Here is a 17,566-nt window from a genome sequence, read left to right as displayed (position 1 = left end):
AGTCTATGATCGATTGATTAGGGTGCCTGCTACAGAGCATCACATCATGGCAGGAGCACAGGGCTAAAGACCACCCACCTCTCGGCTAGGACTGTTGAGGACAAGGAAAGGAAGGAGGAGGGGCTGGGTCCCACTAAGCTCTTCCGGGAGAACAGTGATCTGAAGACCATCCCCGCCTCTCAACCATCCCTGCCTCTCCATCATCCCCATCCCTGCCTGTCCATCATCCCCATCCCTGCCTGTCCACCATCCCCGCCTGTCCACCATCCCTACCTGTCCACCATCCCCACCTCTCCACCATCCCCGCCTCTCCCCCACTTCCCAATAATCGCAAGAGCTGGACACTAAGCCTTTAACACATGGGCCTTTCGAGGACAAGATCCAAGCTTACAATAAGGAGTCTAAGATACGGCCTGCATCCCTCCCGGTTGCTTAGAGACACAGAGACTGCTGGCTCAAGGACCACACACTAATAAAGCCACAGCTCAGCCTCTGACACCAGACAGAGCAGGGTAAATATCATGAACCATGGAACTACTATAGAGCTCACTTCATAACAATCAAACCAACAATAAGCTTAGAAGTAAACTCAAGAAAATTATTAGTTTCTCTAAGGTGCTTGCTTTGATTAAGCATGTGACCCAAGGGGAGGGGCCGCGCAGGCTCCCTGGAGAAGTTCCGCTTTCATCTTCTGTTGCACATTAAGAAGCCCTTGATTCTCTCTGTTCTCCTCAACAAGATGGGAGAATTTTGCACAATCTGCTGCCCGTGGAATGGAGAGTTCGGTGTTAGGAGGCAATGGGAGGTCTGTAGAATACGAAGTTCTCATATCGGTCTCTGTCAAAGGATTCAAGCGGGGCGAAATAACCCATTGTCAACAAACCTATGAGGTTTGTTGACAGACAGGTGAAGGGAGCTTCCAACAGCTGAGAGCCCTGGAAGTTGTTGCAACCAGGCCAGGCTTTCAGGAGGGGAACTCAGCGGTGCTAGCGTTCTCTGCACAAAAACAAGGACAAACATGGGGCAGAGGGACTAACCTGAGGTACCCTGATATGAGAACAGAACAAACGTGAGAAAGGTTTCTTTGCTGGTTTCTCTTCCTATGACTTGAAGATAGAACACGTTTATGTAGAACAGCCAGCACAGGAGGTGAGAAGAAGAAAGTAAAGACAGCAGTGCGTGGGCTCTGCAGGCTCCACGGGCTCCGAAGGCTCTGCAGCGTAGCACACGGAGGCCTGGGAGATCTCTGGGCTTAATCCGCAGCACTGCAAATCCCAAAACTAAACAGCCCAGAAAGGATGCCTTCAGAAAATTGTTATATGTCTAGCACCCCTCTAAGTGTTTGACATTAGAGGAATGCAATTCTCAGAACAACCCTGAGTGATAGATGTTTTTATCCTCCAACTTACAAGTGAAGAAACTGAGGCACTAAGATTATTTACCAACAGGGTGGTGGATGGAGCTGAAATTTGAGTCAGGTAATCTGACTTCAGAGCGAAGACCTCAAGCAAATCACATGACATAGTATCTCTGAACACGTGATCTCTGCCTACTCTGCTAGGCACTAGCTATACTCTGATATCTACTGTTGGCTGTGATATCCTGCCTCAAACTCAGCTGGTAGTATATAGTGTTTCCTCCTCCCCCTCCTCCTCCTCCTCCCCTCCTCCCTCCCTCTTCCTCCTCTTCTTCTTCTTCCTCCTCTTCCTCCTCCTCCCCTCCCCTCCTCTTCCTCCTCCTCCTCCTCCTCTTCCTCCTCCTCCTCTTCCTCTTCCTCCTCCTCCTCTTCATCCTCCTCCTCCTCTTCCTCCTCCTCCTCCTCCTCCAGATTGTGTCTTACAGGTGTGGCCCCTACAATGGCTTTGAACTCAGCAATCCCCTTGTTTCCTCCTGTGTGCTGGGATTACAGACATAAGCCACCATGTCTGGCTCTACCCCAGAACATAAGATTAAATATCACTTTTGGAAATAGTTCATTCAGCATCTTCAGGCCCTGTGCTATTGGAGGTGATGGTGGCAGGTGCTGCTGACCCTGTCTGTGTGAGACAGACAATTCATACAGAGAAACAAAAAGACTTGGTAAACATTAGAAATGGGTTGTAAAAGGTATTGAAGGCCAAAGTCAAGGGTTTGCAGTAGACTCTGTCGGTGATGACGTGTGCCATGGGACGTTCAGGACAGGAGTGCTGTGTGAGAAATGGCACCTTGCAAATAAATGTGCAAAGAAAGACAAAGAAAGCCAGGCACGCTGTGGTGGTGTTACTCTTTTAAGTAATCTTTTTGGAAAAAAAATAGTATAGACACACAGTAAAGTATTCTAAGAGCTCGAATAGCATTTCTGCCTGCTCTGGCCTTCGTTTCCCTCCTTAGCACCTTACTTTCTGTCTTTAATTTCACAGTGTATCTGGGACACTATTTCATGTCAGCATGTATCCACCAGCCTCTTTCTGCTGAACAGCGGCATTGTAGTTTCTTGCATGAATACATCTGATGAGGACAAAGGGACACAAAGGGATATACAGAGAGGAAGAGAGAGAGATACACATAAATAAATAAATCCTTGTCCTAAAAATACACAAAAAACACAGGAGAAAAGAATACACTTCTTCCAAAGACAGAGAGAACTGCAAACAACCTAAATTCCCATAGTCAGGGAAGGGCTAGCTAAATCACGTAAATGCACGCAGTTGGACGCTGACATTGGCGATGCTTGTCTTCAGTCTGTGCTTTCACAATGAAGAGCCCAGTGTGTGATTAACTAAAAATAAGGCATCTTACAAATAGCTTCTTTGTGCAATTAGGTTTCTATAAACTCGTTTATATGTTTGTGATGACATATATGCATGTTTCCTCTGTCTCCATATTGCTTGAGCTCTCTGTATGATTGTGTGTTTTTTCATGGTAACAAGCATGATTTACTGCTTTTGAAACACCGAATTGCTCCACAGGCACAGGTTTCTGTAGAGCATGCACCTGCTGTGTGCTGGTTCTGCTCCAGGGGTTTCCACTGGGCTCCTCTGAGCTGGTCCTAGTCTTTGCCTACTGTTTCTCATCTCTAGCCTGATTGTTTAGAATCAAAAGAATGTTGGGATTGTAAAAACCTAGCTTGGATCCTTATTTGACAGGTGGGGTCACCAAGGCCTGTAAAAATGACTTACCGAAAAGGTAAGTCATTTATTGAGGGTGACACAGCCATTTACCCCCCAAAATAACAGCCAAGCACTCAACCAATCTGTGCTACTGTCCCTCAGTCTGAGTGCAGATCCCTTCCGTGCAGGTTAGTCATCGTAAATGCCTCATCTCCTGGGAGACCTTGTCCAGGCAAACCTGGGCTGGAACATAAAAGGACCCTGAATAAGACTGTCATTAGTGGGGAGGAGCCTGGTCCTGCCAGGTTGAAGCATCTTTATTAGAGCTCTGACTCTGCCTAGGTGGCAGGCTGCAGGGCATTAGCAGAGGAGCTTCCCTGGACTAGCGCCAGAAGTCAGTTAATTATAAGGCAGCGTGGACCTAAAATGGCCCATTAAATGTGTTTGCATTGCACCAAGCAGAGCTCAGCCTCTTTGCCACTTTCTAAAAAAGATTAATAATAATAATAATGCTTTTGACCTTTTATATCCTTTCCTGGATGTTTAGGTGACCCCTGGCATAGTCATATCACAGGGTACAGTCATGGGCACTCCATTGTCCACTTGCCCTCCCCCCAGCATCACTCACAGGTACTGTCCCTCCTACCTTGGCTCAGCCCACACCAGGGCTCTCAGAGCTCAAGTCATCCATCAAAGCATTTCCCCCACGAAGAGAAACTTCCCAACCAGCTTCTATAAAACTGAAATTCCTCTATTTAATTGCACATAAAATTCTAGAGAGCTAGGATGGCGGAGTTCTGGGGCTCAGGATCTTGGAGCTAGAATGGCCCTAAAAACTAACACTATCCATTCGGTTTATAGCTATTGATCCCCTAAGGTTCTGGAAAGGGAGGAAGCTTGCCCAAACCACAGACACACAATTTGGAACTAGCTCAGAGAATTAGCAGATCAGCCTTGGCTTTTAATCAAAGAATAAGCTTTTCTCTCTTCTTATTTATGTCTTCCCAAGGATCCAGGTCACGGATCCCTCCTCCCAGCAAGTGAGCTGTGCTAGGGAAGCCTTACAAGATGCCCAAAGCTAAACAAGACTTTTCCCAGGGAGGTATACCCAATGGTCACACCACTTGTCTTCTACTTTGAGGCTTAGGCCTCCCATATAGGTAAGAATGTTTGCACACATTGAAGGAAATAGATGCACTAGGGGGATGCCCTAACTCCCAGATTCCCAGGGGTGAGAAAGTACTCATCAGTATCTGCTGGGGGAGGAACAGTTGAGTCTAGCTTGCAAAACATCTATCTCTGCCCACTGGTTACCTTAATCACTCCCTTAGGAGCCTCAGTAATAAGAGGAGTGTGTATTCCTTTTGCTAAAGAATTCCTCAAAGATGGAGAGGACCGAAGCTTCAGACGAGGCTGTGTGGGTTCAAGCTGCCCTTCTAGAGCTCAGGGCTCCTCAGCAGAAACAAGACCTGTGCTGGGTATGTGCAGGGATTGCAGAGGATGTGAAGTGATAGGTGCCGTCCCTGTAAGATCATAGGACCTAGAGGACAGCTGTGGTCATGTGACTGACTCTTCTCATCTTGCCTGAAGGAGAAGGGACAACCTGGACTGGGTATCATGACTCCTGGACTCTGGTCCGGACACTGCAGCTTTACTATCATGTGCCTCCAAGTGGCTCTGAGCTCTCATGTACTTGAGGGATGTGAATGGTAAGAATGGCTGACCATAGTAACCATTAGCTCCTCCAATTCTCCCTGGTCCGCTTAGCATTAGTCTTGTGACCTTCCTGGGCCTGTTCCTCCTGTAGCGCAGCCCTCAACCCCATGTTTCAAAGGCATCTTGACTGGGTCCACTCCCACGCTGAACACCTTCTAGGTGCAAACCAAAGCAATTACTGGGTGATTATGTGTCTCATGGATGTCATTGCTGGGGTGAGGAGGCCACACCTCTTCTCCGGAACTCCAACTTCACTGCCTAGGAGTGTCCTGGGATGTTCTTCATTAATGTGGATCTGACTGGAGATCCTGACGATCTACACTCTGCTGCACAGGGAGCAGGCGTCCATCTGGCTGTTGCATGGCAGGTGAGTGGGCAGGGGCTGGGGACCTCAGGTGATGGGTGTCCCTGTGAGGGGCTTTCACACTTGTGGGACAGGAGGGGTGCTGTTTGGGAGGAAGTTTGGATCATTGCTTGTTAGGCTCTTAGATTTTGTTAGTCCTCAAGATATTCTCCCATAGTCATCAAAAAAATGGAAGAGCTAACCTGTCAATCATGGCCAAGGCTCAGGGAAAGTCAGACCTGCCCCACGATATTTGATGAACTGAAGAAGGCAGGAACTAAAACAAGAGGGAAGGATTTACATCTACACACACACACACACACACACACACACACACACACACTATATTTGGGGACCATGGGCCAGATGAGACATAGAAAAAGGAACCTCATGAGCCATGTCCTCTCTTAATTTGAACCCATGATCTTGAGGGCAAGAACAATTTTCTCTGAGGTGAAAAGAACCAGATGACCTTTAGGTGAGATTTTCCCTTGGTGCCTCATCTAAACTATAGGAGATATAATAGGGATGATTTCACAGGCCTGCTAAGGTAGGGGATCTTCCTTCACTCTGCCACACAATAGCTCATGTGGGCCTAAAACACAGTAGACTCAGAAAATGTGTCCCCACAGAACAGTTCCAACATGGAGAAGAGAAACAGCAAACCTGTTAGGTTCTGGAGCCCAGTAAGGAGTGCAGCAGAACCAGGAGCCCACAGTCAGAGATCTCTAAGGGATGTTCCCAGTTTCACACCTTCTATTTTCCACTGTTCAACAAAGTCAGTGCTGAGGCTCCACTGTCAGATCTGTAACGTTGTTTGATAGGTGATCACTTGTCTCCGTTTGTAAAATATGGGGGTAAAGGGCTAGAGAGGTGCCCAGTAAGTAAAGGCTTGCTGTGCAAACGGAAGAGCCTGAGTTCAAACCCCCAGAAGGCATGTGAAGCCAGGCATAGTGACACACATCTGTGCTCCCAACATTCTACAATGAGACAGAAATGAGAACAGGAGAATCCCAGAAGCTCACGAGCCAGCCAGTCTGGCATGCACAGCAGCAGGCAACAGACACCTTGTCCCCAACAATGCAGAAGGTGAGGACTGACTTCCGAAGATGTCCTTTGACCTCCAACATGCGTGCCTGAACTAACTCATACAAATGCAAACATATATACACACATCATACACACACATGAAATGCACACATGAAATGCGCACATCATACACCCAAATGAAATGAAATGTGGGAGTGAGAGCTGCTATACCCAGCATATAAACTGGATATTTTAGTGAATTCAATTCCTTGGGCTGTCTGGACCTTCTGTCTTCTTTGGAGTGTTCCCTCTGTAGAGCATGGATATGTTAGATACCAGAGCCTGATAGCAAGTATGTCAATTACAAAAACCCTCTCCTTTGCCCCATACAGGCAGATATCACTAGTTGATCCCAGGTCCCTTTCCTACAGAGCCTGTTTATGGTCCTAGAATTCTCTTCAGCATGGGTCTTCAGTATTACTACCAGTATATAATACTATCAGTATTATCAAATGCAATGAGACCCTTTAGCCATTGATGAATTATAATAAACTTTCAGATCAGAAATTTGAGATGGTGAAATACTCCATGTGGGATTAGCTCTTAGTTACCATTGGTCAAAGTTGACGGCCCACTGTCTACTTTGTGAGTGACACTGGTTTCCAACAGGACCAGGAAGGAAAGGGAGATTAAGCAGTTGCCCAGGAAGGCCTTAGGCAACTCTCCAATTAATCATTTAGCTATGGAGCTCAGGCGCTCATGATGCATACTAAGGGCAGAGTCATAATGGGACCCATTAAAAAGCAATTATACTGAGGCCCGAGTCTGGAAGATGTCACCGGCTTCAGGAGGGTTTCTGTGCTCAGTCTCACTAGGTACCATGCCAGGCTGGGACAGAGAATTGTCACTTAGCTCTGTGGTGTTATTGTGGCAGGGGAATCTAGGGTAGGCGTAGAGATCATGGCAGAGAGCAGGTGAGAGGGACACAACCTTCTATATATAGGCCTTCTTGTTACGCTGATCCTTAGGTACCACTGATAAATATGTAAGCTAGAAGAGGAGGGGATGAGGTTGGCAGGGACAAATATGAGAGGTGAGGGCCAAATTGAGAGTAGCCTAAAGTGCGATGGCCTGTTTCTAGAATTCTTGTCCCTGGAGGTGGAGAAATGACATGTTAACATTCAAACAATAGAAAAGATCTCTTGACCACTTTGAGCTCCAGTGTCTCCATAGCAACAGAATGGATTGAGCTAAGCATCAGTCCAAGGCGGGCAAGCAATAACCGAAGCCAAGGCTGAATAAGAGAGAATGAAGAGAAAGCCAGTGTAGTGGGTAGGAAGGCAAAGAGAAGGAAAGCGGTCTTTGGAAAGGAGATGACAATCTTAAAACCCTCATGCTCATAACTGTGGGTCCAGAACTGTGCTAAATGCCTCATGCACAGGAATTGTACCCCATCTGGTTGGAACCTGCTGTTGTACAGTGTTTGTTAATGGCTTCTCCTTCCACTCTCAAAATCTCCTTGCTTAACTGGTACAGTTGGTCATTGCCTGCCTTACTCAATGCTTCTCAAACCATAGAAGGAAGATGTTACAGCCACCACTTCCCAGGAAAGGAAATCTGAACTGCAGAGAGACCCAACCATTTTCACTGGGCCACATGACTCACAATGGCATTAATTAGCCAAACACTGGAGTGGCAGCCAGGAGGTATTGCATAAACACTGAAGACAGTAAGGCGATTAACAACATATTTGCTGAGTCCCTAGGATGTGTCAGGTGATGGTCTGAATACTCTGCATTATTTCATTTAATCCTCTATGCTTAGTGGCAGAATTATCAACAAACTGATTCTTCCACCAGGAGCTTGAGTTTCAGAGGGACCCACTAGCTTGCTTCAGCTCACACATCCCACAAGGAATAAAACCTCTATTGGAACTCAACTGTATACCTCTGAGCCTGTGTTCACAGTACCTGACCAAAATTCAAAGAGAGACCAAGAGAGAGCAAAAAGGGGGAAAACCTAGGAAAGCTGTGGGGAGTAGGGTGTCTGTGGGGCTTGTGGTGCTCATACTATGCTCATATCTGTCTGCCTGGTGGGCACAGCATCTGACCCAGGGTCTTGGATGCTCACCCTGCATATATGCCTGAGGGAGAAGACCTAGGGGCTGGTAATATGCTCTCTACGTTGTCCTCAGGCCTTGGGTTCAGTCAACCAAAGAAGTTTCCAGATAAAGTATTGCCCATCTCAGCCCCTCCCTGGCACCTGGCAAGGAGCTGTGTAACCATCTTCACATCTGCACACTGATTAGAAGATATAGAGGAGCACTTGAGGACCAGAGGTACTTGTTTCAGCAGCTAGCCACAGACTCCCCAGACTGTAAGGTCCTGCTGGGTCATTTCACAGATTGAACCACTGAGGCCCAGAAGAGAGGAAGGAGCTTGCCCTGGTCCCACCAGGACTTCACAACAGTTCTGCCACTCTTACCAGAGGATACATATATAGCCTGCTGCTTGTCCCATGACTTTTCAAAAGTAAGACATTAAGGAAAAAGATAGAGCTGAGCATAGTCCCTGCTTGCATCAGGGACTATGGGGTGGGTATGGTATGGGCAGCTGATAAAGTATAGGGGGATTCTGGTCCTTTGAGGGTGGGCCCCAATTGCTGGTAAGCATTAGACTCCTTGTCATATCCCATACCAGGAAGAGGGAGAGAGAGAGAGAGAGAGAGAGAGAGAGAGAGAGAGAGAGAGAGAGAGAGAGAGAGAGAGAGAGAGAGATATTTATCCACTTCTATCCACTTACCTAATATTCATGGAGCATCTATGAATTCCCAAGCCCTAACCTAGGCTCCTAAGACACAGGGCAGTTAGAAACCAGGGATGAGCTTCATGAATCTTAGTACAGAGGAGGAAAACACATAAGCTAACAAGTCTACAGCATCCTTGAACATGGGTTACAGACAGATGCTTTTGTTTCAGATAGCAATATCTGGGGTGAGATGAATGGCAAGTGACAAACTGTACCCTTCATATATATCTGCTTCCTCCTCTACACTGCTCCATCAGGTGTTTTCCTCCCGAGTTGTGTCTCTATGTTCCCCTAGCTATGGGAGGACCCCAGTTAGGATAGGATTGTAATCACCAAAATGGTGGCCTTTTCCCGTCTCCCTGCTCACCATGTCCTGACTATCATCTTACTGTGATGGGACAAGTCAGGAAAGTATGATGCTGATGGATCTGGATGACTTGGATCACCTCAGGAGCATCTCCAGGGCCAGATCATACAGATTCAGAAATGGTGACCTCTTGGACTGTGGAGAGGTTTACTGCTGCCATGAGATGTCAGGAAGCTTACAATTTCTAGGTTTCTATCTCTTCATAACCACCAAGGCATAAAAGGAAGAGCAGAATTGCAGAAGTGGGAAGAAGCTGAAGGGATGCAGATATTATCAGCAAGATGAAGAGCTTACTAACATGGGATGGGTAAGCTACTTCTTTAAGGGCTACAAGAATTCAGTGGAAGAGCAATGAGATGGTCCCTGGGTATAGGCGGTAACAGTGCTTAATGTGCAAGCCTGGAAACTGAAGTTCAATTCCCAGAACCCATGTAAGGGTGCAAGGAGAGAACCAACCCCATAAAGTAGCCTCTGCCCTCCACATGTGTACTGTGCTCCCCACATGTGTGCTATGCCCCCCATACCCCCTTATACATTATGCATGCACATGCATGCCCATACACACATCACACATGCAGAGAGAGAGAGAGAGAGAGAGAGAGAGAGAGAGAGAGAGAGAGAGAGAGAAACAATTGAAGAGAAAGAGGCCCTGAATTTGAGAGAGCAAGGGGAGGAAATTGGGGAATATGTTGTGATTATATTGTAATATCAAAAGATTTTAAAATATAACAAAAAATCATTCAAGATCTTCAAGATCATCCTTGACTATAGAGTGAATTTGAGGGCATCCTGGATTGCATGAACTGTCAAAGAGACAAGAAGAAGGGGAGAGGGAGGGAGAGAGAGAGACGTGATCTGAGGAAACTTGACCCTGGTCTGGGAAGCTATGAGAGAGATGGTCTCTGAGATTCAGGGTTAATGATAATGGTGGTTCTGACTCATCCCACAGGAGTAGGGAATAAGGTTATTGGGAGGTAATTAACTCAGCCCTGTCTGCCTTGGGGTGGGTAGAAAGGGGGTGGGATTTGATGAGGGTACATAAGCCTCAGATCATGGGAATCTGTGTTGGTTTCCTATTTCTTTGTCACAGATCAAATCAGCACCTATAACCTTTAAGACATCTGTTTCCTTCTCAGAGATAGGCAGGAAAGGGCAGGATGAAGGAGAGATGTGGGGGTTGGGGGCTAGGCAGGGATGTGGCCAAATATTGAGAAATAGCATGGTTGTAAGGAGAATGAGGGAAGCCTGTAAGTTGGAGGGAATTCAGGGTAGGGAAGGAGGAGAGAAGGGCAGGGATGCTAGCGTGGACTCTGACATGTGTAACAGGCATGTGCGATGCTGAGGGAGCCTGCAAGCCAGCATGCACTTTGTTGACAGGTACCACAGGAAGCCATTTGTCCCTTCTGCCAGTGATGAGGGAGATGACTCCTCTTGGTAGTTGGGAACCAGCTTCACAAGTTCCTGAGAAATGCTGGCTTTTATCAAAAATGGCCATTGAGAAAGAAAGAAAGAAAGAAAGAAAGAAAGAAAGAAAGAAAGAAAGAAAGAAAGAAAGAAAGAAAGAAAGAAAAAAAAAGAAAGAAAGGAAGAAAGGAAGAAAGGAAGGAAGAAAGGAAGGAAGGAAGGAAGGAAGGAAGGAAGGAAGGAAGGAAGGAAGGAAGGAAGGAAGGAAAGAAGGAAAGAAGGAAGGAAAGAAGGAAAGAAGGAAAGAAGGAAAGAAGGAAAGAAGGAAAGAAGGAAAGAAGGAAAGAAGGAAAGAAGGAAAGAAGGAAAGAAGGAAAGAAGGAAAGAAGGAAAGAAGGAAAGAAGGAAAGAAGGAAAGAAAGAAAGAAAGAAAGAAAGAAAGAAAGAAAGAAAGAAAGAAAGAAAGAAAAAGAAAACCAGTAGCCAACATCAAAGTAAATGGTGAGAAGCTGGAAGCAATCCCTCTAAAATCAGGGACTAGACAAGGCTGTCCACTTTCTCCATACCTATTCAACATTGTACTTGAAGTCCTAGCCAGAGCAATTCGACAACAAAAGGAGATCAAAGGGATACAAATTGGAAAAGATGAAGTCAAAATATCACTTTTTGCAGATGATATGATAGTATATATAAGTGACCCTAAAAATTCCACCAGAGAACTCCTAAACCTGATAAACAGCTTCGGTGAAGTAGCTGGATATAAAATTAATTCAAACAAATCAATGGCCTTTCTCTACACAAAGAATAAACAGGCTGAGAAAGAAATTAGGGAAACAACACCCTTCTCAATAGTCACAAATAATATAAAATATCTTGGCGTGACTCTAACTAAGGAAGTGAAAGATCTGTATAATAAAAACTTCAAGTCTCTGAAGAAAGAAATTATAGAAGATCTCAGAAGATGGAAAGATCTCCCATGCTCATGGATTGGCAGGATCAACATTGTAAAAATGGCTATCTTGCCAAAAGCAATCTACAGATTCAATGCAATCCCCATCAAAATTCCAACTCAATTCTTCAACGAATTAGAAAGTGCAATCTGCAAATTCATCTGGAATAACAAAAAACCTAGGATAGCAAAAACTCTTCTCAAGGATAAAAGAACCTCTGGTGGAATCACCATGCCGGACCTAAAGCTTTACTACAGAGCAATTGTGATAAAAACTGCGTGGTACTGGTATAGTGACAGACAAATAGACCAATGGAATAGAATTGAAGACCCAGAAATGAACCCACACACCTACGGTCACTTGATCTTCGACAAGGGAGCTAAAAACATCCAGTGGAAGAAAGACAGCATTTTCAACAAATGGTGCTGGCACAACTGGTTGTTAACATGTAGAAGAATGCGAATCGATCCATTCCTATCTCCTTGTACTAAGGTCAAGTCTAAGTGGATCAAGGAACTTCACATAAAACCAGAGACACTGAAACTTATAGAGGAGAAAGTGGGGAAAAGCCTTGAAGATATGGGCACAGGGGAAAAATTCTTGAATAGAACAGCAATGGCTTGTGCTGTAAGATCGAGAATTGACAAGTGGGACCTCATGAAACTGCAAAGCTTCTGCAAGGCAAAAGACACCATCAATAAGACAAAAAAACACCAACAGATTGGGAAAGGATCTTCACCTATCCTAAATCAGATAAGGGACTAATATCCAATATATATAAAGAACTCAAGAAGGTGGACTCCAGAAAGTCAAATAACCCCATTAAAAAATGGGGCTCAGAACTGAACAAAGAATTCTCACCTGAGGAATACCGAATGGCAGAGAAGCACCTGAAAAAATGTTCAACATCCTTAATCATCAGGGAAATGCAAATCAAAACAACCCTGAGATTCCACCTCACACCAGTCAGAATGGCTAAGATCAAAAATTCAGGTGACAGCAGATGCTGGCGAGGATGTGGAGAAAGAGGAACACTCCTCCATTGTTAGTGGGATTGCAAGCTTGTACAACCACTCTGGAAATCAGTCTGGCGGTTCCTCAGAAAATTGGACATAGTACTACCGGAGGATCCAGCAATACCTCTCCTGGGCATATATCCAGAAGATGTCCCAACCGGTAAAAAGGACACATGCTCCACTATGTTCATAGCAGCCCTATTTATAATAGCCAGAAGCTGGAAAGAACCCAGATGTCCCTCAACAGAGGAATGGATACAGAAATTATGGTACATTTACACAATGGAGTACTACTCAGCTATTAAAAAGAATGAATTTATGAAATTCCTAGCCAAATGGATGGACCTGGAGGGCATCATCTTGAGTGAGGTAACACAATCACAAAGGAACTCACACAATATGTATTCACTGATAAGTGGATATTAGCCCAAAACTTAGGATACCCAAGATATAAGATACAATTTGCTAAACGCATGAAACTCAAGAAGAATGAAGACCAAAGTGTGGACACTGTGCCCCTTCTTAGAATTGGGAACAAAACACCCATGGAAGGAGTTACAGAGACAAAGTTTGGAGCTGTGATGAAAGGATGGACCATCTAGAGACTGCCGTATCCAGGGATCCATCCCATAATCCGCTTCTAAACGCTGACACCATTGCATACACTAGCAAGATTTTGCTGAAAGGACCCAAATATAGCTGTCTCTTGTGAGACGATGCCGGGGCCTAGCAAACACAGGAGTGGATGCTCACAGTCAGCTATTGGATGTATCACAGGGCTCCCAATGGAGAAGCTAGAGAAAGTACCCAAGGAGCTAAAGGGATCTGCAACCCTATAGTTGGAACAACATGATGAACTAACCAGTACCCCGGAGCTCTTGTCTCTAGCTGCATATGTATCGAAAGATGGCCTAGTCAGCCATCAATGTAAAGAGAGGCCCATTGGACTTGCAAACTTTATATGCCCCAATATAGGGGAATGCCAGGGCCAAAAGAATGGGAATGGGTGGGTAGGGAAGTGGGGGGCGCTATGGGGGACTTTTGGGATAGCATTGGAAATGTAATTGAGGAAAATATGTAATAAAAATATTAAAAATTTAAAAAAAGAAAGAAAGAAAAAGAAAGAAAGAAAAAGAAAGAAACAAAAAAGAAAGGAAGGAAGGAAGAAAGGAAGGAGAAAAGAGAAGAAAAGAGAAAAGAAAAGAAGAGAAGAGGAAAGAAAAGAAAGGAAAGGAAAGGAAAGGAAAGGAAAGGAAAGGAAAGGAAAGGAAAGGAAAGGAAAGGAAAGGAAAGGAAAGGAAAGGAAAGGAAAGGAAAGGAAAGGAAAGGAAAGGAAAGGAAAGGAAAGGAAAGGAAAGGAAAGGAAAGGAAAGGAAAGGAAAGGAAAGGAAAGGAAAGGAAAGGAAAGGAAAGGAAAGGAAAGGAAAAGAAAAGAAAAGAAAAGAAAAGAAAAGAAAAGAAAAGAAAAGAAAAGAAAAGAAAAGAAAAGAAAAGAAAAGAAAAAAGAAAAGAAAAGAAAAGAAGGAAAGATTATGCAAAGGAACTAGAATTTTTAAAGGTAGGCATTTTTGCCTGCTGTAATGGTTACTCCTCTGGTGCTGTTTTAAAATTCCATGACTAAAAGTAACTTATACAAGGAAGTGTTTCTTTGACTTACTATCCCAGATGGATAAGAGCCTGTCACAGTGGGTGAGCATACAGTGGGTCAGCACGGGAGCAGGCAGCAGGCCCCACAGCCAGAGCAGGAAGCTGAGGGAGCTCAGATGCTCCAACAAAGCACAAAGAAGAGAGAGAAACCTAGAAGTGGCATGAGGCTTTCAATATTAAAGCTCACCCCCCCCTCCGTGACCTCTGCAAACAAGGCCACATCGCCTCAACCTCCTCAACAGTGACACCAACTAGGGACCAAGTGTTCAAAAGCCTGAGTCTAGAGAGGACACTTCTCATTCAAACCACCACATTCTGCTTCTTGGTCCCCACAGGCTTGTCACCACACCAAATGCAAAATGTGTTTGATGTAACTTTAAAGGCCCCAATGGCCTTTCATAGTCTCAGCACTGTTTAAAGGTCCAGAGTCTCTTCTGAAACTGAAAATAATCTTTTAATTGTAACCCCTGTAAAATAAAAAAGCAAATTACATACTCCCAACATATAATAGCATAGAACATGCATTACCATTCCAATAAGGAAGAATGGGGACACAGAAGGAAATACTGGACCAAAGCAAGACCAGAACCCAGTTGGGAAAACATCAAGTCCTGTAGTTCCATGTCTACTGTCAAAGGGCTTAGATGGGTCTACCCTCTCATCTTTTCTCCCTGTAGCACCCCTCTCTCTCTCTCTCTCTCTCTCTCTCTCTCTCTCTCTCTCTCTCTCTCTCTCTCTCTCTCTCTCTCTCTCTCTCTCCCTCTCTCTCTCTCTCTCTCTCTCCCTCCCCAGGCTGGTTTCATTCCCTGTATGCAGCTTTTCCAGACAGATGTCCGGCTGCTCTAACATCTCCAACATCTTTGATCTCCAATGCAATCCAGGCTTCACTTGCACAGTTACTGCAGTGGCCTATGAAGGCCTCGTCTCCTTCAGGACCTTCATTCAGAGACTCCCCTACCACATGATTTGGCCTAGCCACTCTCTGAAACTACATAGGAATAATCTATAGCCTATTTATTTTCCCATCCTTCATGCCCATACAGCCAGCACTAGTTGATCAACACTGCCAAGTCTGGATCCAGTGTGGGATAGACCCTGGTCCCCTTGAATCACATCAGCACTGACATTTTTGTCAAGTTCCTTTCTGGGAAAAGAGAAATGCTGTGTTCTTTCCCAGGTTAGAAGCTTAGCTGGGTGGGTCTTCCCTTTATTCCAGTGCAGAGCAAACCTCTCCTTAACTGTGCTCTTCTCAACAGGTTCAGCCTCTCTTCTCACTCATGCCTTGGTTATAACATTAAGCACCTTAGTGCTCCTTTTCCCTCCAAACTGCATTTTGTATTTCTTTTTGACCCACTTGATCTTTCTCATTGTAGACCTGCCAAGGGGTTATAAGTAATTACCATACCAGAGATTCAATGTCATAAAATCTTGAAATTTTCTCCACCAATGAGAACATTTCATTTTTTAATTTAGCTTCAGACAAGTTCTCAAGATAAGGGCAGAAGGCAGACGGATTCTTTGTCGAAATATCATGTGAATGGCCTCTAGCACAGTTGCTCTTAAAATTGTTACTTCCTTCCTAAACCTCTTGAGCTAGGTCTCTACAATCCACGTTACTCTCAGCGTGCTATCTCGGGGTTCCTGCCAGGACAGCCCAATCTCTGCTTACACAGTCAACAGCTTTTCTAGTTTAAAATTCCAGAGCATTCCACATTCTTCCTAGAGAATAGCATGGGCAGGCTCATCACAGCAACAGTCCACTCTCTGGTACTAATTTCTATATTAGCTATTCTGTATTAGTTACTTTTCTATGGCTGTCATTAAAAAAAAAACAAAAATAAACAACAACAACAGTCTTAATTGCTTTGACAAAACAGTCAAATAAGACTTAAACAGTCTTATTGCTTTGACAAAATACTCGAGAGAGTAACTTAAAGAAAGAGAGATTCATTTTGAATGACCTGTTTACCATATTTGAGCAGAAAGTCATGGTGTCTGAGAATTTGGTGGAGGATATTTTTACCCCCATGAAGACAGGAATCAGACACAAGAAGGACAAGACAATCCCAAGAATTCATACGCCACCCAGTGAGTGACCTATGCCCTCTACCTAAAACCCACCTGAAGCTGACTGGCTTGCTTCCCCTGGCTTGCTTGGTTACCTTTCTTATACAGCCCAGGCTCACCTGCCTAAAGATGCTAGTACCCATAGTGGGATGGGCCCTCCTATATCAATTAAAAATGAATAAAATTCCCCTCTGATATGATATGACATTGACCAATCTGATGAAGGCAATTCTTTAATTAAGGTTCTATCTTCCCAGATAACTTCCCAGATGTTTTTCACAACATGAAAAAAACTAACACACAGTATAAGATAGCAATTCTGACATCTCTCTGCTAAACTCTTAGGTAAGCAAAATGGTTAAACAGTAATAGATTACAAATACTCTCTGGTCACTAATCTCTTGAAACTAATTTGATACATATTACTGAGTCCAATTATCATTTTAAAATTGTTATATTCTAATTATACTATAAAAGGTAAATAAGAAATCAATTTTAGTTCAATATAGTTAAGTCTATGAATGCTTATTGCAACTTTGTCGGAATGCATGGCATCCTGGTCATGTGACATGTAAAGTACCATGGAGTCACCAGCCACAAAGGCAGACTTACTCCTTCCTGTGGGGTGTAGTGGGGACCAAAGTCAACTCAAACAGTGTCACTATTCATGACAGAACATTTTGGAAAACCCCAACAATAACTAAATACTTTTCATAAAGGAGAGAAGGTTTATTTTGGTTCATGTTTCAGAGGGTTGTGAAAGTATCTTTCATCCTCCTGATGTAATTGCCATTTTGGAAATTTATTGCCTCTGTCTGCTAACCTAGGCCTAGTCCTGGAAGCTTCTAGCCGCCATACAATCTTATCTAAGCCTAGAATGTTCTCAACCTCTGAGACTTACTGCTGAATAAGCTCACCCTTTCTAGTTCTTTCTGAACTCTAACTGGCTGCTTCAACTCAGCTGTTCTGGCTCAAACTCCTCTCTAAATTGAATGATTCAATCTGGCTTCTCTCAGCTTCTCATTGAATTGTTTTGCCTGGCCTCATACTAACTTTAGCAACATGTTCTAGTCTGACTTTTTCTCATTCTCTGGCTCTTTCTAGCTTCACCTATGTCTAGCTTATTTTCTC

At 44.4% G+C, this 17,566-nt stretch overlaps 1 protein-coding gene across 1 annotated transcript in view; it reads left to right on the top strand.

The window, feature by feature from the left end:
* Positions 1 to 4,474: 4,474 nt before the first annotated feature.
* The window catches only part of Tgm6 (transglutaminase 6), a 32,238-nt gene continuing 19,146 nt past the window's right edge, over positions 4,475 to 17,566 (top strand). Inside the window, exons 1-3 of the mRNA XM_085828237.1 lie at positions 4,475 to 4,567; positions 5,068 to 5,172; positions 16,351 to 16,456. Of these exons, the coding sequence (XP_085684363.1) occupies positions 4,475 to 4,567; positions 5,068 to 5,172; positions 16,351 to 16,456 (304 nt within the window). The remainder of the gene's footprint in view (positions 4,568 to 5,067; positions 5,173 to 16,350; positions 16,457 to 17,566) is intronic.

This window comes from Mus caroli, unplaced genomic scaffold (assembly GCF_978045245.1).
Source record: "Mus caroli unplaced genomic scaffold, Mus_caroli_1 scaffold_2, whole genome shotgun sequence".
In the NCBI taxonomy this organism is placed as follows: Eukaryota; Metazoa; Chordata; class Mammalia; order Rodentia; family Muridae; genus Mus; species Mus caroli.
This window is presented reverse-complemented; position numbering and strand designations above follow the sequence as displayed.